Source organism: Jaculus jaculus, chromosome 5 (assembly GCF_020740685.1).
Source record: "Jaculus jaculus isolate mJacJac1 chromosome 5, mJacJac1.mat.Y.cur, whole genome shotgun sequence".
NCBI classification, from domain to species: domain Eukaryota; kingdom Metazoa; phylum Chordata; class Mammalia; order Rodentia; family Dipodidae; genus Jaculus; species Jaculus jaculus.
The window spans coordinates 132,006,654-132,031,107 of record NC_059106.1 but is presented as its reverse complement, the minus strand read 5'-3'; the positions used below and the strand labels follow the sequence as shown (position 1 = coordinate 132,031,107).

The 24,454-nt window shown below is 36.0% G+C and overlaps 1 protein-coding gene across 4 annotated transcripts in view; it reads left to right on the top strand.

Moving 5' to 3' along the window:
* Window positions 1-1,639: 1,639 nt before the first annotated feature.
* The window catches only part of Tp63 (tumor protein p63), a 217,018-nt gene continuing 194,203 nt past the window's right edge, over window positions 1,640-24,454 (top strand). For all 4 annotated transcript variants that reach the window (XM_045149716.1, XM_004654270.2, XM_004654275.2 and 1 more), the window contains exon 1: window positions 1,640-1,701. In XM_045149716.1, the coding sequence (XP_045005651.1) occupies window positions 1,640-1,701 (62 nt within the window). The remainder of the gene's footprint in view (window positions 1,702-24,454) is intronic.

Below are 24,454 nucleotides of genomic sequence, written 5' to 3'. Positions count from 1 at the left end.
AGTGAGGACTTTGAGGAATGGACCTCACTGGCCTTGGTTACAGGAAATCCATTAGTCTTAGTTTAAGAACTTCATATTTAGGTCATCTGGATTTACTAATAACAAGGAAGAAAGCCAAACACCTTAACTTCAATTAACAAATTTATAATTAATTAGTGAAATGATCTTCACTTCAAGTTTCACATTTTGTAGAACAAGCTGTTTGATTTGGCTGGAGCTCAGGCCGGCATGTTTGTGAATTTCACAATTCACAGATGTTAGAAGCTCTCAGGCTAAGTAAAGGAAGAGAATGTCAAGTTTTAAATAGCTTCTCCCTGGCTGAAGCAACAAATAAAACATCTTTAGGAACACATTTTGAACCAGAATTCCTTACAGAAAAATGTCAAATCTTTTCTGAAAAGTACTTGAGATTGTCTCAAAACTTTGACATTTTCTGTTGTCACTCCTTTACAGGTGCTTGTCATGAGGAAATGAATGGAAGCTATGTCCTTGCCATGCCAGTGACGTTGAGGTGCACGTTTCCTTCCCCCACCCCAACGCTACTCTAATTTAGCTTCTGATCATATTTCATTCAATTTCCAAATCCACAGAACCAGGATAGGATTACTGCTTACATTAAGAAAGGAAAGAAATTATTCTGTATGTATACTTTTCCTGATAATATATTAATTCGTGAATGTATGATGGTTTTATACCAAAGTAGGTCCTGGAAAATATGAAAAGAGCAAAAATAACACTTAAGAGAGAGGGATAAACAGACAGAAACTGAAAAGAACTAGAATGCTTTCAAAAACAGGCACCTTGAAATAATTTTCTGAGCTTCAAAATAGAAAATAATGTATGATTTCCTATGTTAGTAGCACATTAAAAAAAAAACTTCTTAAATAAAAGTTATTTTCTTTTATTTGAGGCAGACAAAATGTTCAAGGGGATGTGAATGGATATTTCTTCTTAGCTGAGATGAGGAGTGAGTTCTAGGTTAAATATAATCAAGGAATTTCCCTGTCTTTGCTATTTGAGATTGTGACCACAACAGGCGGTTGGCTGAAAGGGAGGCTGAAGGGGGGAGGAGGGGAAGATGAAAAAAAAAATCACTTCCCTAAGCTGCTCTGCAAAACAGTTTAGCCCCAGAAGCAGTGACAGAAGTCGTCAAATCAAACCACTGTCCAGCTAAAAGGAAATACTTAGCTGGTAAGAGGTGGACATTCATCAGTTCAGTTCTGTTACAAAGTTCTGGCTGCTGAAATTAACCTCTGATACATGCCAACATCCAATCACGAGAGAGATCAGAAGTTCAGAGATGCCTCCAAATTGCCAACAACAAGTGTGGCCACTGCATGTCAGGGGCTCTAAAGCTGTGGATGAGGGGGCAGAACAACTTTAGAGAAGATGCCCAGCTGGTAAGAATCAACTGTTTATGATGTTTTAGTCACTTGAAGAATCTCATTGGCTAAAATGAAGAAACGCTCCGCCTCTTTGCAAATATGTGTGAAGGGGGAAGTGTCTAAACTTCTATGTCTGATGGCATTTGACCCCATTGCTTTTAGCCTTCTGGCTATATATCTATATATACACAGGTATATGTGTATATTTTATATAATTGCTTTCCATTTGTTGGTATCCTTGAGGGTTGAAGGAAATGAATTTTGAAACTTCACGGTGTGCTCCCCTACAGTACTGTCCCGACCCTTACATCCAGCGGTGAGTGTAAATATGGCATAATTTCTATCAAAACTTAATTGGCATGCCTTTGTACTGTGAATATTTCTGTTGTGAAAAAAAAAAACAAAGCCTCCTTGTTTAGTGAGCTAAGTGATACTATTTTGGACTTCATGTGGACTTGAGGTGGCCTATGGACACTTTTTCTAGATTCTTTTTACTTTATCTCTTATCTAGTAAGTAACAACTTTTGAAGACACCCAGTTTTTTTTTTTAAATGCCACACTATTTCAAGATGTTTAAAATACATTAGATGCTTTGATCAGCATCCACACATGAAAGAAGAAGAAATTTCATTGGACAAGGATATAAGCATCTATGGGCAATCTTCAAACCAAAATAATCATTGGAGAATTTTGATTTATGTGTTAGAATACATAGGTATTGCGATACAAAGCAAATTGGTACATGCCATTTTAGCTCTAAAGGACGTTTTATTTTCTATTTGTTTCATAACAAACATCATGGCTTGAATAATATGACTTTTAAAATATGTGACTATACTGAACTTTATTTGTGTGTGTTACAAGAAATATTTGCCGAGACTAAAAAGGAATATTAGTGAGAACATGCACACACGTGTGTGTGTGTGTGTGTGTGTGTGTGTGTGTGTGTGTCAGGGGCCTGTTTCAAATTAGGGTTTACTATTTTTAAACTGGTAAATGAAATCTGAAGAGTGTTCTCTAGCCTAAAGTTATGGGAGATATTCAAGTCATACAAAGCAGTGTGATGTTGCTAATTTCATTGAATGAAATTTAATGTTGGAATTTTCTACTTTATAAGCCTAATGAGAGAGGTCCTTTGAGTGTTGGAAATGGCAGGGTTAGAAAGGGGTTAAACTGACAGTTGCCACCTGTGTCTACTGGAGCCTGACACTAGAAGTGGAATCGGGTAGCTCTGGAGGACTCAGTTACCATAGCATTGCCTAGCGGATTAGGAAAGATGTGCGATCTGTTTTCATTATTGTGATGTGTCACCGTGTGCAACATTAATGTGGACAATGTGGACTCTGTTCCTCTTCCTGTGAGGTTTCTAGTGCTTTTTTGATAAAGCAGATGATAATAGGCAAACACAGTGGGGAAGACAGAAAGGAAAGAGAATGAAAATAAAAAAGTAGAGAGAGAAACAGAGAGTCAGTCTATCAGTCACTGGTCTCCCAGGTTGAAATGGAAATGGTAAATGGTGACTTGATTCCTACCTTGTTATATACTACAATTTAGCCAAAAGAAATGGTTCTGAAGTTTACTTTCTTGGCTAATTTGAAAAAAATAAATTTACCTGGAGTTGAGGATAGGGTTGATGTAAAGGCAACACATTAAAGATTTTTTTAGTCCTCAATTTTTTTCCAATCTCAAAATTGTCTATTCTACTAAACATCTTTGGAAATAGATTGGTAAAGATATAGCTGTGAAGCACTGAATCCTGAATAGTTCCCTTGAGATGTTTGGTCTTTGGATTCAACACAGCTTTGCAGATTTGACTTATGGACTAATGCCTTTCTTCTGTCAATAGCAAGTCACTGCTCTGTCCTGCACACCTTGCTCTGGAGGCCTTTCTAGTGATTGATAAGAAGTATGTAAACATACATAAAGAAATTGCTTTCAATATTTTCCTGACAATCAGATTGTGTGCATATATCATCTCAGTTCTTAACATATTGTGAAAACCTAAGCCATAACAGTATTGTTGAAATGTTCTAAATTTCTGTAGAATGCTCTGGGCTTTGTTCAGGGTCTCACTTTGAGAAAGAGCACAAGAATATGGACAGATCCACAAGGCTATGGTTCAGGATGATCTTGAAATATTTATTTTCATGATTCAGTTTTAGGCTGGATTGTGTATTTCTCATTTATAATGAAGTATTTTTTAAAAAATATTTTTATTTATTTATTTGAGTTTGAGAGAGAGAGAGAATGGACAACAGATAAGGAATGGGAATGCCAAGGCCTCCAGCTGCTGCAAACTAACTCCAGATGCACATACCACCTTGTGCATCTGTCTTTATGTGGGTAATGGGGAATTGAACCTGGGTCCTTTGGTTTTGCTGGCAAGCACCTTAACTGCTAAGTACTTTCTCCCAGCCCTATAATGAAGTTTTGACCATCAGATAAAATCAAAATGAGGAAGCATTGCCCTAAGCATCCATTGTATACAGGTATTTTGTGTACAAACATTCACTGAGAAGTAGCGAGTGGTGGCTCATGTTTGTAATAGAAGCATTTAGATGGTTGGGGCAGACGATTGCAAGTTCTGGGCTGGTCTATGCCACCAGAGAGATCAGAAAACCATAACTTCATTCATTCATTTTTATTTAATGTTTATAGTATTCATTTTTTCATATCAGGTGCAGTTTCTTCAAAACTTTAATTTTTCACATAGATTAAGGGCTAAATTATTAGTACTATTGTATGTAAGTGAAAATATCACTATAAGAAATTTATATGTCACCACAAATATCCAACAATGTTCTCATCGATGCTCATTGTGTAAGTGGATTTTTCTAAGCAGACAACCTTTATAATCCTCAGTTTACAAAATCTATTTTAAGAAAGACCAAATTTAATCACTCCAAAATCAAAGTCATCTACTTACTTGAATTTGTCTTTAGAGAGAAACCAGGAATTTTTAATGCATCTTGCCATAGACATTCATTAGTGCAACTAATGAAAAAGCTTCAAATTCTTACAATTTTAAAAAGAAAAATTATGAACTACCTTGAAGACCAAATATATTTAGCCAGTATTTTAAGCTTTTCAAATGTTGCTTGCTGCTTCTGAGCTTTGAGTGCATTTACACAGCAGAGAGACAAGGAAGGTGATCCAGGTGGTTCACAGTGTGAGTTGGATGTGTTAGAGATCTGGACTGTGGTCCTATCTGGTTATGTGACCTTCATTAAATTGCTTAGAATCTTCAATTTGCAATACACAAATGGGACATTGAAAATTAAATATAGGCCAATTTCAACTCTGAAATTTATATCCTGCTTGCATTTCTCAACTCTTTTAGTGTGTGTGTGTGTGTGTGTGTGTGTGTGTGTGTGTGTGTGTGTGTAATGAGCTACTGAACTGGTGATTTCTTCCCATAAACACTTGTGTCTTTACAAAGGCATACCGTGGATATCATTTCCAGTGTATCAACTTTATATTAAGAATAGGATTCATTAAGGGTCTGGACATCATCTTGACTTGTCTGTCTCAGTCTTAAAAAATTAACTAATAGGAGTCCCAGTAGGATTGACTTGCCCAAAATTTCATAGGAAAATTCTAGCAATACCAAGATGAAGTTTTAAGTCTCTTATGTCTAGTTTGAGCAGGGTGTTTTATTTTATTTCTATAAGATTTGCACTTAAAGTATTTCCTAATGTATTATGTACCTAGGCTTATTGGAAGGGGGTGGAAGAGTGATGTTCTCTATAGATAGCCACATCCCAATATATGGAACCTGTGAAAAGACTACCTGGCCAAAGGAAATAAAGATGGCAGATGGAAATAAAACTGGTTAATTATATCACTAATGTTGGCACAATGTAATCATAACAATCTTTAAAAGGAGAAGGGAATGGTTTAAGAGCCAATGAGATGCTGTACGAAACAAGGCTTGACAAACTATTGCTGGTTTTGAAGATAAACCAGAGTCATGAGCCAAGAAATAGTGACATTTTTTTCAAAGTTGGAAAAGATAAGAAAACACATTCTGCCCCACAACCTCCTAAGGGAAAAAAACCAAGTGCCCTTCTAACACTTTGATTTCAACCATACAGACCTCTAGAATGCTTATGATCTGTAGAACTGTGAAATACTTACTTTGTAATGGTTTCTGTCATTAAGTTTGTGGTAACTTGTTACAACAATAAGAGAACATTACTCTACCAACTATAAGATATCCTCAAATCATAGAGGGAATCTAAAACTATGCTTCGTTCTGAGTTTTGAAACTAACCTATTAATTTACTCCAAAATCATCTTAGACATCAAGAAATCAAAAGTAGAATTACCTGGCTAACAATAATGCAATAATAATTCAAGAATTACCTGTATTTAAAGGCGTTGGCAAAGGAAACTCCTAACTAAGATATGCTAAATTGGAACATTTGTTTTGTTAATCAGCATCTGTAAAATTCATTCAAATTATTTTACATAGGGTTTTATTTGACTTTTAAAAATCTGTGTGGGGCTGGAAAGGTGGCTTAGTAGTTAAAGTATTTGTCTGTGAAGCCTAAGGACTCAGACTCAATCCTCCAGGTCACACATAAGCAAGATGCGCAAGGTGACACATACATCTAGAGTTCGTTTGCAGTGGTTAGAGCTGCTAGCATGACCATTCTCTCTCTTTCCTTCTTTTTCTCTCCCTCTCTGTCTCTAATAATTTTAAAAAAGAAATCTTTCTCTCTCTTTGTGATTTGGAGGGTGAATGTGGACATACACATGCCTTAGTATGTGTATGGTGGTCAGGTGATAAGTTTGAGTGCTGGTCCTTGCCTTCCACTTGGTAAGGCAAGGTCTCTTGTTAACTGTTATGTATATCCATCTAGCTAGCCCAACAGCTATAAGGATTCACCTGTCTCCATCTCTCATGTGACTGTAGGTGGGACTATGTCTGGCTTTGCATGGGTTCTGGAGATCCAATCTCAAGAAATCCGACAAGCATAGCAAATACTTCTATCTACTGAGCCATCTACCATATTTGGCATTTGGAAGTATCTCTAACATTTGGAAACACAAACTTAGGTTTGGGAAACAAATGGATATGCATGTTTCTGTGTTTGCTATGCATGGAGTGAAATTTTAAATCCATGATTCGAGGCTATGGATTTGACAGGTTTGGCTGGAGCCTTGAAATCACATGATGAACAAAAGTAATTTTGATTTTCATTGTCCTCACACCACCCTCGGAGAAAAAGCGCCAGACCTTCGTGTGCTCTAAAGTTCTTCCCTACTTTTGGGAAGGAGATTGAGCAATGAGGACATGTGGAAGGAACGCAAAGGCAGCATCTTCATTAAGCCTTCCAACTGATTCACTTGTTTTCACAAACTGTTGCATTTTGCCTAAGTAAAACAAACTCAGACCCAGTTCCTATGAGAAGCCAAAATTGATAGCCAGAGATAAATAGCTTCCCAGACAGAGACTTCATGGTCTCACTTACTTAATGGATTGTGAGATTAAAGTGGCAATTTTCAATCTGTTTCCAGGACAAGAAAGCCAAGTTTCTGATTATCAGTTTTGAAGCTCAAATTTGTCCTGACAGGGTTTCTATCTCCTTTAAAGAGCTCAGCAAGGACTAGTCCTCAAGCAACAAGTGATGGATGGAGGGATAAAGCACTGTAATTATGATCAAAGTCCACATACTCCTGTCTATGTAATTATGCACTTCCCAGCCCCTGAAAGTCACTTTGTTCCATTGAAAATGGGTTCAGAAATGGACATGAGTGATGTGTACTTATTGGTTAGTCAAGGTTTTAGAAATGACAGTTATTAATATTTTTGTTTTACCTGAAGCCATAATAGTTCGGGAATAATTTAGGTGGAGGAAATTAATTATCACTCCATTCTTATGCTCCAATATATTGTTTGACTTCTGTTCTAAACTTCCGTCTACCTCACTTATTATGAATCTGACTTTGAATGTTAGAATGGAATTGTTACAGCTTAGAAGTAAAACTGTAAGGACTCAAATTCTCTCATCACATTCCAATTTTCATTGCAATTTTGTTGCTATCTCAAATGAGCAAATATAATCTGTCATGCTGAACAGCAAGCACCATTCTGAAATTCCATTAACTTAGTCAGCCTCTTGTAATTGAGAGCAAAGGCCATATCGTATCATAACAGCATTAAGTCTGAGAACACCTTCTGTGTCCATAAATGCACAATGCATCTGGTGTTATGAGTCAATCAGCAACATACTTACCTCGAGTACCTTTTTAATTTAAGCTTTTATTTGTCTAATTACAGATGTTGGCATAAAGTGGAATAAATGAAAGAACACTACAAAGTTATCATGAAATAACACTGTGATGGACTTTCATTTCTAGTGTTGTGCGAGTTTTGCCTTCGCTTGGCTGTTGGTAGCCTGACACGTTAACAATGTGGTCAACTTTTAGAGCTTCTTTAAGCATACAAAACCTTAAATACTTTATTTTAAAATCTTCATTAGAATTTCTTATTTACCTTAATCTGTTTCTTTGAAAGCTCCATTTTATGCCTGATTCTAATAGGTGTCACTGACTTTTTTAGTTACAAAGTAGAGTACAAACTCATTAAAGCCATTAGTCAGGAAACTTTTCTGCCACTTTTCCATGGTACTGCTTCCACCTCTCAATAAAAATGTTAATAACAGGTATATTGCATTTGACCATTGTTTCCTTTAAAATGTTTGTTAGGACAGACAATGAATAAAAACAGTTCACTTGATATGATATTGCAAACTAACTTGTCAGCAAAGAAATGCTAGTAAAAAATAACTTTGTGCCCACAATCTAAATTGGTGTTATTTAATTTGATAAGTCTTTTGGTTACCAAAACTCTTTTTCTAGAATCCTATGGAGGGTACTTGCAGGTAGATTGCAGTTTATTATGAATAAATGGTTTTAATTTAGTTAGTGTTGAGATGAATGTTGCATTCAGCATACAAATTCTAAAACCACATATTGAATAGTGCCTGCTCACAGAGTAAAACCCTCCATGATTCCCTTTCTGAGATGCCATACTAAACCTTCTATCTGGCACCTAGGGACACAGTTTATCTTCCTACATAAAATTCACATATAATTTTATCTCTTCTTCTAGGAATAGTGTGCCTGCGTTCAAGTTCAAGTGTTAGTTCTCCAAATTTAATATCTTTTTATGTATAAATTGACATCATAAAACCTTCAAAGTAACAAGATTATTTTTAATTACCTTTTGTCCCTGCCTTATTATCTGCTTTTCCTTATGTATATTTTACTAAAGCTCTGCATTCTTTTATTTCTTGGTAACACAGAACATACCTTAAATACCTCAATATAAGAGTGTTTTAAATCAGTTAAAACTTTCTTTTACAAAAGCTAAGTATTTCATAATTTGAAGTAAGAATTTATAATGATATATCAAAAACAAAATAAATAAAACTAATAAAACATTTTGGATTTTATACTATTTTTAGTACATGAGATGTTCAATAGATTTTAGAGGATATTTGTAAATAGTAAATTTTTAAATAAACTAATAAGTATTATTTGATTGTGGAAAGGGAACAATAGTAAAAGGAAGTAATACTTTAAATTGCTCAATCTTATTGTAAACTGAAAAGCCATTCAATAACACTCAACAAACATTATATACGAAATGCTGGGTATATGATAAAAACTTTGGAAGTTCAAATATTTAATGTGTTTGCTTTTTGTATAGTTAATACAGTTCTAGAATAATCTGAATTAAGTGTGAGTAGAGGAAGATGTTTGAAGCTCAAATAGAAACATAAATATCAGAGCTGTTAGGTATTTTCATATGAAATATATCAGATACAAGCATGTATTGCTGGTGCTGAAGAGATTGTTCAGCAGTTAAAGGTACTTGCCTTCAAAGTTTAAGGACTCAAGTTCAATTTTCCAGTAATTACATAAAGACAGATGGACAAAGTGACATATGCATTTAGAAATTGTTTACAGTGGATAGAAACCCTAACATGTCAATTCTCTCTGTCTCTCTCTTTCTCTCTCTCTCAAATAACAAATAAAATAAAATAAAATAATAAAGATGATAACATCAAAATATAAGAGAGACTGATTGAGACGTGGAGAAGATAGGAAGGAGAGTTTCAATGGGGAAACTGGGGGAAGGGAAGGAATTACCATGGGATATTGTTTGCAATCATGGAAGTTGTCAATAATAATAATAAAAAAGAAAATCAAGTATGAATTGCTGGCCATTAATTATATCTCAATAAATATTTATTAGACAAATAATAGGTTCAATTATCATGGAAGCCAGTTAAAAATCTCATGAATGGTATTGCCATATATTCTTCTGGGTCTATAATTTTTCATGTATGGTAATTATAATCTAGAAATACTTTCATTGTTTACCATTAATTATAAGCACATCCATCATCATGTAGGTTTACATTTTAAATTAATCATATAAGTCCAAAAAGTCAGTGCGTCAGGATTTCACTAATTAGTGTAAGTTAAAAATTTACTATTATCATTATTTTACAACATTATAATTGGATAACTTTTTTTTTTTGTTGTTTGTTTTCTTTTGTTTTACAAGGTAGGGTCTCACTCTAGCCCAGGCTGACCTGGAATTCACTATGGAGTCTCAGGGTGGCCTTGAACTCACATTGATCCTCCTACCTCTGCCTCTCTGGGCAGATTAAAGTGCTGAGATTAAAGGGATAAAAGGCAAGTGCCACAATGCCTGGCTGGATAACATTTTTATTATACATTTAAGAGGCTTCATAACTATCTGTCTTTGTAGCTTTTTTTTTTTTTTTTTTTTTTACTTTTTTTTTTTGAGAGAGAGAGAGAGAGAGAGAGGGAGAGGGCCAGCCACTACAATTGAATTACAGACTCTTACGCCACCTAGTGGAGATGTGTCACATTGTGTTTGTCTCACTTTTGTCTGTCTGGCTTACATGGGATCTGGTTTTGAACATGGGTCCTTAGAGGTCACAGGCAAGCACCTTAACTACTAAGCCATTTCCCCAGCCCAATGGACCTATATTTGTGGGAGGGGGTGTTCAAATGGGCAAAAATTTGGTAAAAGCAAATTAAAACATGCTTAGTCCATATAGGGGAACATGTAATTTATTTGTATTAGCTAATAGAGGACAACACATTTGCTAAGTAATATCTCAAGTTTGCAGGTGAGGGGCATGGTATTCAGAGATAATTTTCTTAAGCAGAGTGTCCTACCTAGCTAGTGAGAAGACCTTGTTATATCTTCCTCTCTCATGTGGGCCAGGATGACCTAATGCACATCCTGATGCTGCCCCTGTGAAAGGACAGTTTTGCCCAGTAAAGCAAGAAAGATTTTTTCAGGTTTCTGGTAAAAATTACTATTAAAATGAGTCTGCCAATTTATTTTGCTAGTGGTACCTCTGTAAATCTTTCTACATTGTCAGTTTTAAATTTGTTAATTTAACAGATGTTAAATAACATGTGGTTAAAGTTAGGATTTTTATTAACTGGGGAAACTATAGAAATGACAATTATTAATTCAAACTATCTCACAATTGCATATTGTGTTTTTAGAAAATGAGGATAGGAAATCAACAGATAAATATCTAGTGTATAATAAATTTGTCCTCTGTGTTTGAAGCTGATCTAACAACTTTACACATTTAATCCCCAAATAACTTTCAGTTGTACTTACTAGTAGTATTAACTACTACTAATATTAGATGGATATATAGTATATAAAAGTAACATACATACATATATATATGTGTGTATATATATATATTCTTAGTGTTAGTGAGACTCTGTGCAGCAGGTCCTGGTGGCTACTTCATTTTCTGGGGTGTTTTTGTTTGTTTGTTTTTAGAGGTAGTGTCTCACTCTAGCTCAGGCTGACCTGGATTTCACTCTGTAGTCTCAGGGTGGCCTGGAACTCATAGCAATCCTCCTACCTCTGCCTTCTAAGAGGGCTGGGATTAAAGGCATGTACCACCACATCCGACTCTGACTTTCTTTTCTTTTCTTTTTTTAATGGTCAATACCTCTACTACTCTCAGTAAATTCTAGGTAGGAGTTACCTTTAAGCATAAACTTGGAACATATGCCTTAGATATAACACTGTAGGAAAATAGTGTGAATCAAAAGAGGGCAAACATTTCCAAGTATCATTCTCAATATTAATATAACCACAGAGAGCCACCTTGATTTTCATCAGCAAAACTAGGGCCTACAAATAGGCCTTTGTCTTTGAAAGCCAGGCTTCCTTTACAAAATTCACTGTTTTGGCTCCCTGTTGATAACTCCCTTTAGCTCTGCTATTGCAACTTGCTGCCTTAAATTCTTTTTTCACACATGTTGCACCCTATTAAATTAATCTTGTACCCCCTTACTCAATGACCTACATAAAACTTCCCTGTTGCACATGGTTTCTTTTCCTCTTGTCAGCTTTTGACCATTCTTTGGAACTCTTTTGAACTCCATTTCCTTTTGATATCTTTCCCACAATATTTTTAAATTAATTAATTAATTAATTTGAGAGAGAGAAAGAGAAAGAGAGAAGATGGACATGGCAAGTCCTCTAGCCACTATGAAGAAACTCCACACACATGTGCTATCTTGTGCCTCTCACTTTATGTAGGAACAGGAAAACTGAACTTGGGTACTTTGGATCCTTTGGCTTTGCAGGCAAGCACCTTAGCCACTAAGCCATCTCTGTAGCCTAACACTTTTTTAATATTGAGAAAGAACAGCAAAAGTGTACATTGCAGGGATAAGGCAGGCAATCCAATGGGAGAATGAGTTAACCTAAGCCTTGAGTGCCTTATACCTTTTACTGTAGACTGAGGTGCATCCAGGACAACATGAGCCTTTTGTACTAAGACCACATGTCTTTCTAGCACTTGTGCATGCATAGTTAATATGGTAGGACTGTGGGCAAGCACATGTGCAAAGGCTGCACTATACCCACATAAGACAAATGCCAGAACTGGAAGGTCATATTAGCTGTTGTTACCACCCAGTGGCTTAGCAGGGCACATGCATGCTTCAAGAATTAGCATGTGTGCCCCAACCAGGAAGAAATAGCTAACTGCACGCTATTGCTTTAATGTTATGTTATCAGTGATAAGCTGCCTGGGAATTTCTGCTAATGAAAGCCTCCATCCCTCCTGGGTTCCCTAACTTCCTGTAAACCACCAATACAATCATGCCCAGAGATAGTTTTTAACTAAAATTATTCTAGTACCAAAGAAAGACCTACACTTTCCAATCTGTCACAATCTGTTGACTCATAACCTTTCTCCTTCTTCACCCTGTATTAAGGCTATTCCCTCTGAATGCAATTATAGTCTTTCTTTTTGTTGAAACACAACCCCTTCTTTGAGAAATATGTATTTAATTTTTAATATCCTTTGTGCATGTTTACATACAAATTTCTGTTCACTTGTTAGGTCTTCAATATGAAAAAATGAAGCACATAGAATAATGTTGTTCTCCCTACTGCTAAGGTTGAGGAAGTCAAAAAGGGTTCTTGTTCTTTTGGGATTGGTCTATTTAGTAGGCCTCTTAGTTCTGGTAGCTCAAGCAGTTAGAGTCAGAGATGTTGAACCCTCATGTGGACAGGACATGGCTAACAAATGCAATTTCAAAATCACTTTGCTGGGCCTGGCTGGTCAGGAGACCTTGATGAGAAGGCCCACTGCCCACCTGAGACATCACCTCTCGAGTCTATGTGAAGGAGAGGTTCTTTAAAACCCAGGGAGCCCTCTCCAGAAGCTTACTATTACCTGAAATGGCCTTTCTTTGCGGCACTACAGAGAACTAACTTGGTAGAGAAACATGCTTCTTAAACTTAAAGGGTATGAGCATCACCTGGTGAGCTCACGAACCACCAAGCCCAGGTTTCTTGAAGAGGCTGTGAGGCCTGGCCTATGTGTATGTAGAACAGTTATAATTTTTTTGAGGTAATTATGTATGAGATTGTTTTACTGATTCTTTATTGGCACATTTTTTTTTATTGGAATACAGAAAAGCTACTAATACTTGTAAGCAAAGTTTATACCCAGCTATTTTGCCAAAAGTGTTAATCAGATCTACAAGATTTCTGGTGGAGTCTTTGGGGTCTCTTCTATATGGAATCATATCATCTTCAAATAATGATGGCTTGACTTATTCCTTCCTATCTGTAGCCCTTTGTTTTGGTTTAGTGACCTATATTTCAAGATCTTGTGCATTAAGTTGAATAAGAATGGAGAAAGTGAACACATTAAGCTGGTTCTTGATTTTATCCTTTGGAGTTTCCCCATTTAATACAATGGTGGCCTTTAATATAATGTATATGTAGCCTTCCTTATGTTGGAATATGTTCCTTCTATTCCCAGTCTCTTTGGGGATTCAATCATGAAGTGAGGTAGCCTTTTCTATATCTATTGAGATGTTCATGCGATTTCTGTCTTTGAATACATTTATGCAATGTATTACATTTATTGATTTACATATGTTGAATCATGTCTGTGTGTCTGGTATGAAGCCTTCCTGGTGCTTGTCAATGATCTTTATGATGTATTCTTGCAGTTAATTTATAAGTATTTTATGGAGAATTTTTGCATCAATGTTCATCAGAGAAATCTGTCTATAATTTTCATTTTAATGTTTTTATCATATTGTAAATGGCTTACTCTGTATTTTTCCACAGCTGTTCCCCTAACAGGACACACATATACAAACACGCCCCCACCATATACCTCTTTTCCTCCCATGATAGTGTTGTATGTCACATTCAAACAGGACATAAAATATCAGAAAGGTGACAACCTGATCTCTCAAGATTTGTGTCCTCATAACAACAAAAATAAAAGTTAGGAAACAAAGTTTAAAATGTGAGAAAAGTGAGTAAATCTTTTTTTGAGACTATTACTGATACCTGGTCATGCCAGAATTCATTAATTAGCAAAATGGCTTTGCTTTCCAAATCAAAATATGTGAAATGAATTCAATAGAAACATTGTTGGAAACTAAGGGCTGCTTTGCTCTGAAATAGTCTTCTCCAGTCACTAAGGAAGGCCAGGATTTTTATTGCTCAAAGGGCATCATTAAGTTTCAACTAGTGAAAACTAAAATGAAATTGTCAGGATAACTAACTGACCTTTGGCAATACCATCTCATGGGTCTATCTCACAGAGTAGGGATGGTGTGTAAATAATAGACTTTGTCTACCATTTTATCATCTTTGGTAGCTCAAATAGCTTTGATGACTTGATTCTAATTCTTTTGCTAGCTTGCAGGTGGATAAATTTCCACATACAATTAGGAGAGTCACTGTATCTCAGAAACCTAGAAAAATGGCAATGAGGCCCTTGCACTGAAAACTTTAGACTAACAATGACTGTTTCATCATTCTGGTCTTTTTTCTTAATAAGCCATGCTTTAAAAAATGTAGATCTCCACCTGGAGATTCAGAATTTTCTAAATACATGAAAAATCTATGAAACACAATGGTGTTTTTTATATTTCTATGTTTTGTGATGAGCAGTCCACTAGTATTTTAGCGATTTCCATAGAGAGTCCATCTGTATGCTCTCTTTTATTGTCTTCTTTAATCACCCACAGTGCTGTCCAGAAGGTGGACAGAGGAGCAGTTGATTGTGTTTTGCTGAAAAACTTTTGAAAACAATATATAACTTGTTCTTATGAATATGGGAGTTATCTCTCCGGAAGCCTGACATTGTTTTTGAATGACTTCATCCTTAAAGGTATAATGCCTGGTCAGTGTCTATTGTGAAGCCCTTTTCTAGGAAAGCTGAGCCAAGTGAAATATACTGCAATGCTTTCTATTAATGGGAAAGTTCAAAATAAAATTATGAACACCATAATAGGTAGAATAAAGAATATGTGCTACTTTAAAAGGCATTGCCATTTGATTCCCTTTTTCTGCCCCCACAATTCATGACCCATAATCCCCATGGGGATGACCTGCATTCCCAATGAGGAGGGTCCCTTTAGAAAAAGGACAGTGATGAGGGAAAGGATGGTACCAACATTTGCTATTTACATACTTAAGTATGTTCATAACTCATAAAAAGGTGGCTTCTTTGAAACAAATTGTGTGAGGCCATCTTGCATATAGTATTTGAACCTTAAAACCTCTCAGTAATAACAATAGTATAGTAATGGTAAAGCTATGTAGTATATAGTAATAGTAGTGGTATTATACTTGAGCATAGAGCTGTTAATCACTCTCAATTTATAACTAAAGAAACTGAAAGTTATAGAAGCAATGGCTTGATAAAGATCCCATAGAGACCTAGTTAAAGATAAAGTCAGAGTTAAATTCATGGAACATACTAACCTAGTGTTGGTTATCCCAAATTGCTCTCTGGCTCTTGCTCATTTAAAAAGTGCTAAATATCATCTGTGACAGAAGTCATATTCTAGGCATTAAAGAAGGAGCAAAACTGATTCACACTACCAGAAATATATCTTCGTTCTACCAAGAAGTGTGTAATGTGTCGATAAATTTCTGTAAAAATTCGGCTAAAATAAGAGGCATGTTTAGAGAATGACAGGGTTAGAGAGGATGCTATGCTAAATGTGATAGTCATCTATCAGGACACTCATCAAAAGTTAAATCTGACCTTTAGGCAAAGATCAAGGAATGAAGGTTTAATTTGGAACTGAAAGGGAATTTCAGGCACAGAATATTGGGGATTGGGTAAATATGATGAGATCATTTGTCAGGAGCAGAAATGTGGTGGGTAGACAGAAGGAAGGATTGATTTTTCCCTGATAAAGGATTGAATTCTCTTGTAGTTGAAAATATTTTTTGTGTTCATGTTTGTGGCATGAGTACACAAGGGTATGCATGTTTTCATTCATGTATGGGTGCACATGTGGATACACGTGTGTGCGTGTGTGCATGTGTGTGTACATAAAATCTGTGAAGTATATGAAGATGTGTCTTACTTTAAGCATGGGCACAGCATGACATTAGGGAATCAATGATGACTCAACGCTAGCCCCTGCTATGACTGCTTAGCAGCCTGATGTGTTCACACCAATTTCTTGTAACACTCAGAGACTAATGTATAGTAATGAGAATGTTAATGAATAAATTCTGAGAGTGAGAAACAGGACTAACTTGAAGGAGGTCCTATTAGGTTCTTTAAGACTTTATTTTCTTTTTAGTGAGACAGAGAGAAAATTGGTGCACCAGAGCCTCAGCCACTGCAATCAAATGCCAGACACTTGCGCCACCTAGAGGGCAGGTGCGATCTTGCACTTGCCTCACCCTCTTGCATCTGGCATGGAATCTGTAGAGATGAGCATGGTTCCTTAGGCTTCACAGGCAAGGGTCTTAACCACTAAGCCATCTCTCCAGCCCTTTTCTAGACTTCTAATAGACACGTGGTCAAGGACATCAAGATAGATTCCAAATGTTGCTGGTTGAATATGGCATAGCAGAAAAATAAATGATCTACATGCAATTTTTTTATTGTCGTGTATGGTAAAGCTAACACCATGAGGATGTGTCCTTAAGGGGCCACAACAACATGCATATAAGTCCAGGACAACACTTGCCAGGACTACTGGAGAGACTATCTTCAAAATGTGCTGTTCTCACCCTCCACTGAACTGACTGGCATATTCTTCCTTTGGTTATTTTAATATATTTGGCAGATTTCACTACAGTTTGAGGCAGAGATCACTTTGTCAATCAAATCTACTTTTTGTTGTTGTTTATTTGTTTGTTTTTGTTTTTTTCAAGGTAGGATCTGGCTCTAGCCCAGGATTTTACTATGTAGTCTCAGGCTGGCCTGGAACTCACAGCAATCCACCTACCTCTGCCTTCCAAGTGTTAGGATTAAAGGGGTGTGCCATGTGCCAAGCTAAAGCCACTATTTTTTTTTAATGTTTTACTCGTCTGGAAATCAGTTTCATTTCTCAATTTCTGATTAAACCTGAATATGATGCTATGATAAACAATCCCATAAACTCTTCAGAAAATTCTATAGAACTGCTGAATATAGATTGATTGAATCTATAAAAACAACATAGTTTTGCTTTCAAGTAATGGTCTGAGCTGCACACTTTGATTTTTCATTCACTGTGCTCAGACTAACTACCTAGCTGTCTCATTAGAGTCTACCTGAAACCACTCACTTGGATGTATGGTAGTTATGTTCCTGAAACCACTTACTTGGATGTATGGTAGTCATATTTTCATGAGCATTACTTGTTAAGAAAAACAAAACAAAACAAAAAAAAAAAAAAAAAAAAAAAACAAAAAACCTTTGCTTAATTTTCTTATCCTTTTCCTGAATTGTGATTAATTTATAATAAGCTGCTTGTCTACTTTTTATAACCTTTATATATATTTAAGGATGAACTCTTAATAGATAGAGACTGTTAGTTGTTTTAGCACCAAAATTGTGTGCTAGGGAGAAACATTTCAACTCTTTCATGGACTTCATTGTGCTTAGGGGAAAAATGCTTGAAATTTGTCTGATCCTTTACTAGACTAGAAGCGACGAAAGAATTAAAATGATGACTAGATCTCCTCTTTGTGTATGCTTATGCTATTTGTAGCAAATGCTATGTCATCTTCCGTTTATTTTTGGGACAATTTTATTGTTGTTAGAAGATTCTGGGAGAATATGTATCTGCCTGTAAAATGTCTACAAGTATAAAATAGTTGAACTATCCCCCAGAATATATTAAGTATGCATTCATTTAGCAAAAGAATGGTAACACAAACTTTAAAAAAATGATAACATTCCAACAAATCAAAATGACAGGTAATCACAAAAGGAATAAACACAAACAGAAATGTAAGTAAAGGAAAACACCATTTTCTTCTATGTGCTATAGGGCAATAGAGTAAGTTTTATCTGAGATTAGGTGACTGTTTTGTTTACTAACTTTGACATTAGAACACTAGCAATCCTATCTTACTATTGCAGAAATTTACTAAGAGGTAAAAATTGAAAAAAAGTTTTCAGTGTGTGCTTTACAATTTTTTGTGAATTTATTTAAGGAACTGTTTTTTTCAAGTGAATCATTGCAAGAGATATGCTATCAACTGAGACTAAAAGTCTCATAGATGCTGATGGTTTCATGATATTTTATTTTAAAACATCAAATAGTAATGAAGGAGACTAAATAAATGATTAATGGAATAAATAAATGGGAACATCTAACTATCACATAGCCCTTTAACGTATGTTTTAGTGACAGTAATTTAGAAATTTCCTGCGCACCAAGATACCCCACACTCAGATTTCAACATAAAATCCATCAGTGCACCTCTTTCATGCAATGCTGTCCTACTTTCCATTGTCATGTGCCCTGGGGTCATTACTTGTTAAGCATTGTGAGCTGCAAGGGATCTTAATTGGGTTAGTGGAGAGGAGCCAAATTTGAGCTTTTGTATTTAGCTGGGAGCACCTGGGTGGGGAGATTGTGAGCAGCTCCCGCAGCTATCACACTGCAGTACATTCTCTAGTGATTTCAAGCCTTGGTTGCCACCAGTAAGGAAGTCAGAGCTGATCTGGGCCTAGACTCACCAATTCAGGAACATTAAATGAACGTTACTGGTTACATTTTCACTACTTTAAGCCAACTGGACAACAATGGAAATTGAAATATGCGCTTTTGTAAGAGAAAAAAAAAATCTCATTATTTAGGAAGAATTTTAAATTAGCTCCACAATGATGATCTGAGTGGCTGTCCAACATGTCTTACCACAAGAAACAATTAAATGCATCAAAATACTTTTCTTGGCCCCATGAGAAAACTGAACTGATTTCTTTAGTTGTTGTACTCATTCTTGGAGACTGTAAAGTAAGTTCCCCTGATGAAGGTTTACAAGTATCAGTTCTGTACAATGGTGACCACGGTGAAAAGTATAAAATGGAATCTGGAATAACTTCAGAGCTGGCATGAACCACAGAGGCCTTGTCACTTACATCCTATTACAATGAAGACATTCTTGCCCAGATTAACAGAGATATACAGGTCTAGAAGTATACAGCCTGAAAGACCTTGGAGGACAGGATCACACATGAACATGGTATATGTCACCCTTGGTAGTCAATCAGTTTGAGTTGCTATGGAAATAAAACTATGTCAGGGATAGTTTTTTTTTGTTTGTTTGTTTGGTTTTTTTTTTTTTTTTTTTAGTGACAGAGAGAGAGAGAGAGAGAAAGGGTGCACCAGGGCTTCCAGCCACTGCAAATGAACTCCTGATGTGTGCACCCCCTTGTGCACCTGGCTAAAGTGGGTCCTGGGGTATTGAGACTCAAACCGGGGTCCTTAGGCTTCACAGTCAAGCACTTAACTGCTAAGCCATCTTTCCAGCCTCTGCAGGGATAGTTTTAAGCAATTAACCTAAGTGCCTTAATTCATGATACTTTATTTTATCCTCTCATTTTTCTTTTCCCATTCACTCATGCATTTGGCCAAAAATAAGCTTCATCTGCATGTCAATTACAGTATAAGTTTCTGTTTATATTTTAATAAATATTTTCTAGCATCGCTTAAAGGCTTACTAAGATCATTTTAGCTCAATTCACTTTTCAGAAATTTTTATGACCTAAAATGTATAGGAGGATCAATATGAGAAGTTAAACTATATGTCAATGCTCTGTATGGCTTTAGGTAAATACAGATTTGAAATCCAAACTTACCTAAGTCTGGCAGGGACTTCTGTAAGCATATACCCTTACCTTATCTACCCCACTAAAATGTGGCCTTAGAGACACAGAATTTTGGGATGAAACAAATATGCAAACAACAAGTATGGCACAATACTCAGTAAAATTACTCCACATAAATTTTACATCATTTGTTGAAAGATGATTTTGTTAAGACATTTTTAAAGTTGGAATAATGAAGGGCAAAAGAACTCTATTTGTTTTCTTCTTACTTATCCAGGCTTTCCTCTCTCCCACCACCCTCCATTTCTGACTTCCTTCCTCATTGAGAATTAAACCCAAGGTCTCACACTTGCAACACTCTACCTGTGAGCCACATGCTGGCTCTAGAATGCTTTTAGTTTTAAAAATTACAAACTTTACAGCTGAAGAAGATGGCCAAGGTTAGTTACTATAGCCTATTTTGTAATTGAAGAAAACAATATCCTTGCAATGTGATATGGTCAGACCAAGATTACAGAGGAAACAAAACTGGAGCTAAGGAACACGGATTCAGAATCAATACTTCTGGCCTTGCATCTTGTTAGAAATGCCATTTTCAACACAACTTTTATTTTCTCTTGACCAAGTTTCAATAAAATATGATATATTTTTCTTCCTTTGAGAAAATGTTACAATGGCTTCAAGATATGCTCATTTTGATGCTTAAATATTAAATATAATAATGTTTCATATAAATTCACAGTGAGTGTAATAGTCATATTCACTCTGCATAATACTTAATAAAATACTTAATTTTGTGGATGTGCACATAACATAATGTTAAAATGCTCATCAGCCAGAAAGATGGGAAAGAGAGGTAAGTAATAGAGCTAGCTTGTACATGCTCTTGGCAGCTCAGTATTACATTTTCAGGAACTTTACAAACTAGTAGAGAAATGTGACCATTTTTAAAAAATATAATAAATTATAATGACTTACATACCATAAATTCCACTGAGGAAGGCCCTCAGTAGAATGAGGGTAGGGAATAGGGGAATGTTACTAACACACGAGGTGTTCATACGAAGTTTCTACTTAATAATAATAAATAAATGTGTATATGCTTCTCCAAAAATAATATTAAATGAAGATATTTATAATGCAAATGCACCTCTTCTATAATCTGCATCCAATAACATCATTTTAATATTTAAAAACTGACCACAGGGCTGGAGAGATGGTTTAGCGGTTAAGCACTTGCCTGTGAAGCCTAAGGACCCCAGTTCGAGGCTCAATTCCCCAGAACCCACGTTAACCAGATGCACAAGTGGGCGCTCGCATCTGGAGTTCGTTTGCAGTGGCTGGAAGCCCTGGCATTCCCATTCTTTCTCTTTGCCTCTTTCTCTCTGTGTCACACTCAAATAAATAAATAAATAAATAAATAAAATTTTTAAAGATATTTTAAAAAAAACTGACCACAAAGGGAATACTTATGTTATAGAAGTTGACAGGAATCTTGCCCCCAGAGATTCAGTTATTGAACATAGATCATTGTACCACTGGGACCAGAGGCATACCACAATACTGGTCAGTCACTTCTGCCCACAAACCCAACCTTTGTAGGATGCCATCATCTTTCTGTTTTAGCTGTTCAGCTTCTTTTGTACAGAATTTGGTCTTGGTTTAGTATGCTTATGTAAAAAGTAATTCCATATAGATTGGAGTCAAAGTATCTCAAGAATGAGGTATAAATGTGTCCTTTTCAGGCGCTGTATTTTCTTTGCAACCCTAGACAATTCCGAATTCCAAATCAACAGGCAGAGGATGGCAGAGGAAGAAGAGAAGCACCATGCTCCGGCAATGCCATTGAACTGCCGAATTAATTGATTCTAGCCTCACACTTCAGGCATCTTGTCCTATGGAAAAAATATTTTAAAGACACATTTAATTGGGGTGTATATTATGTACAGCTGAAAGTAACCTAACTAGTATTCCAATTACCCTTTTGATAGATAAAAGTCAGATAATTTCTACAGCTAGGACAGTTGGAAAGTTCATTTAAGGTCTTATTAGCACTTCTATTTTAAAGGCTTGTCTTTTTATTTTTAATTTTAAGTACAACTTTGACTTAATTATAGCGTTGAGTGTATGAAAGTGTTATTTGAACTTACATCCTTTATGTACAATGCAACCAAAATGGAGCTCTAAGAAAACTATGAACACTCCAAATGTATATTCCTATAATTATGAGCACTAATGATTGGGATACATACTTAATACCTAACATGAAATAAATATAGTTTTCTTAGTAGAGGGTGTGACATTAGAATACAGTTATTCAAATATGTGTTAAGTCTCTCTTAATTTTTGGAGGTTGTTTCAGCCATATTTGTCAAATGTCTCCTCAGTAAGCAAGCATTTGATTAGCAAATAATGAGTAATATTTGATTAAATATTTTCTTTATAACTCCATGGATATCCTAGTAGTTACCAAACAACAGAAAATATCTTAATATATTGTCCAAACTTTAACTCTTTCACAGGGAAACTTGAAGGGCCAAGGGAGGGTGAGGACAGGGAGGAGGCTAAGGTACCAACTTGACTGTATTCACTAAGTACAAAGCTAAATAATGAAAAATAAAAAATAAAAAAAGAAGTCATTGATCTACTACAACTCCAAATACTTTTTGGAGTTTTGTTAAATAAATCTAATAGAGGGCTGGAGAGATGACTTAGAGGTTAAGGTAATTGCCTCTGAAGCCTAAGGACCTGAGTTTGATTCCCCAATACCTACATAAGCCAGATAAACAAAGTGGTGCATCTGGAGCTCATTTGCAGCACCTGTGGATAAGAATAGAATAAATGATTGCAGGATATTACTTCTGTTCAATATAGGAACAGACCACAATAAAATATTTTAGTAGAAAGCATGAGATTATAAAATCTAGCAAGTCCTATGAAAATGCAAATATTCAAAGTTAACCTGCACCCTGAATTCCAATATTATTCTATTAAAAAGAGAAAAATTGAGATAGACAGTTAAATATAAATAAATGATATGGGGTGGGTTAACCAAGTATAATAACAAATAAGATCAGGTAATCTGTTGGCTGGTTTGCCCTGTGAGAGGTCAGCTCTTAGATGAAAGGCAGTGGAATAAACTCTACTCAGCTTCTTTAAAGAAGAAATAAATGATGAATACTAAATTCAGTCTATGTGTGTATCTATATGAGTATTTCTCAGCATGAATAGAATCCCCTTATTGGCTCAATGTCTATTAAAAATTAAACTCCTTTCATTGGTCAATATCTTTATAAATTCATATGCCTTTGCAAAACAGGTGAGTTGGCTTTTTTAAAAAGTATATTAGAGGATTGTCTAATATTATCAAAAACATATAAACTGCTTTTAAGTGTAGGAGAAGCTTGTGATTCTCCTTTCACATGGAATGTTTCCCTAGCTTACACTGAGACACAACAGTTTCAGGAGAGATAAAACTAGTTTTGCTGAAAGTGTTGATGAGATTCAGTGCATTCAGGACGTTACAACCACAGGGAAGGAACTGAAATCCATAGGCTAGGACACTGGAAATGAGGTGGTTGAGCTAAGTGGGGACCTGAAAACTTCTGCTTAAGGCTTGAGCTTCAAGCTAAGTGTCTGTCAAAGGGCAGGACTTCCCAAATTCTGGAAAAGATTATTGAAGAGTAAATGGCAAGCAAATACTACAGACTTGAGAGGAGAACAGAGACATGTCTATAGACTGGGATGCCTGCTCAGCCAGAGTGGAAAAGCTTTCTTACATTCAGGTGAGCATTCAACTGAGACCCCAGAAAGGCCATGACTGGTATATGGATGGTGTGATAGAGTAGGGATCAGCATATATCTTTTATCTTTCTGTAAAGGGCTAGAATAAATATTTAAGAATTTCTTACATTTAGTTAACTCTGTTTTTATGGTATGCAAGCATCTGTAGGCAATCCATAAATGAATGGGTGTGGTTCTGCTGTAATAAAGCTTCAATTACAGAATTACCAGGTGCTTCTCTTGCTTTGACCCACAGGCTATAGTCTGCTGACTCCCTTTCTAGAGAGAGGCCTGTGCTGTACCTGCTTATTATTGCTTACAGCTCAGCTTTGATAACCTCCGCAGCAGAGCGAGTTTACAGTTTAACTTCCAACCTAGTTAGTTAACTGAATGCAGTAGTTCAGCAGGCTTGGTTCTCACACATGAAGGCCTGAAAGGGGCTGAGAGTACACAAGCTCTATTCCCCAGTACCCTCAAAAACAACTGAGCATAGCCATCAAAGCCTATAATCCCAGTTCTGAGGGAGGCAGAGACTAGAGTATCACTGGGGCTCACTGACTGGAAAAATGGTGAAAATGGCAGCTCTGTGTCAAGTGAGACTGTATATCAAGGAAACAGGCAGATGAGTGGAAGATAACACCC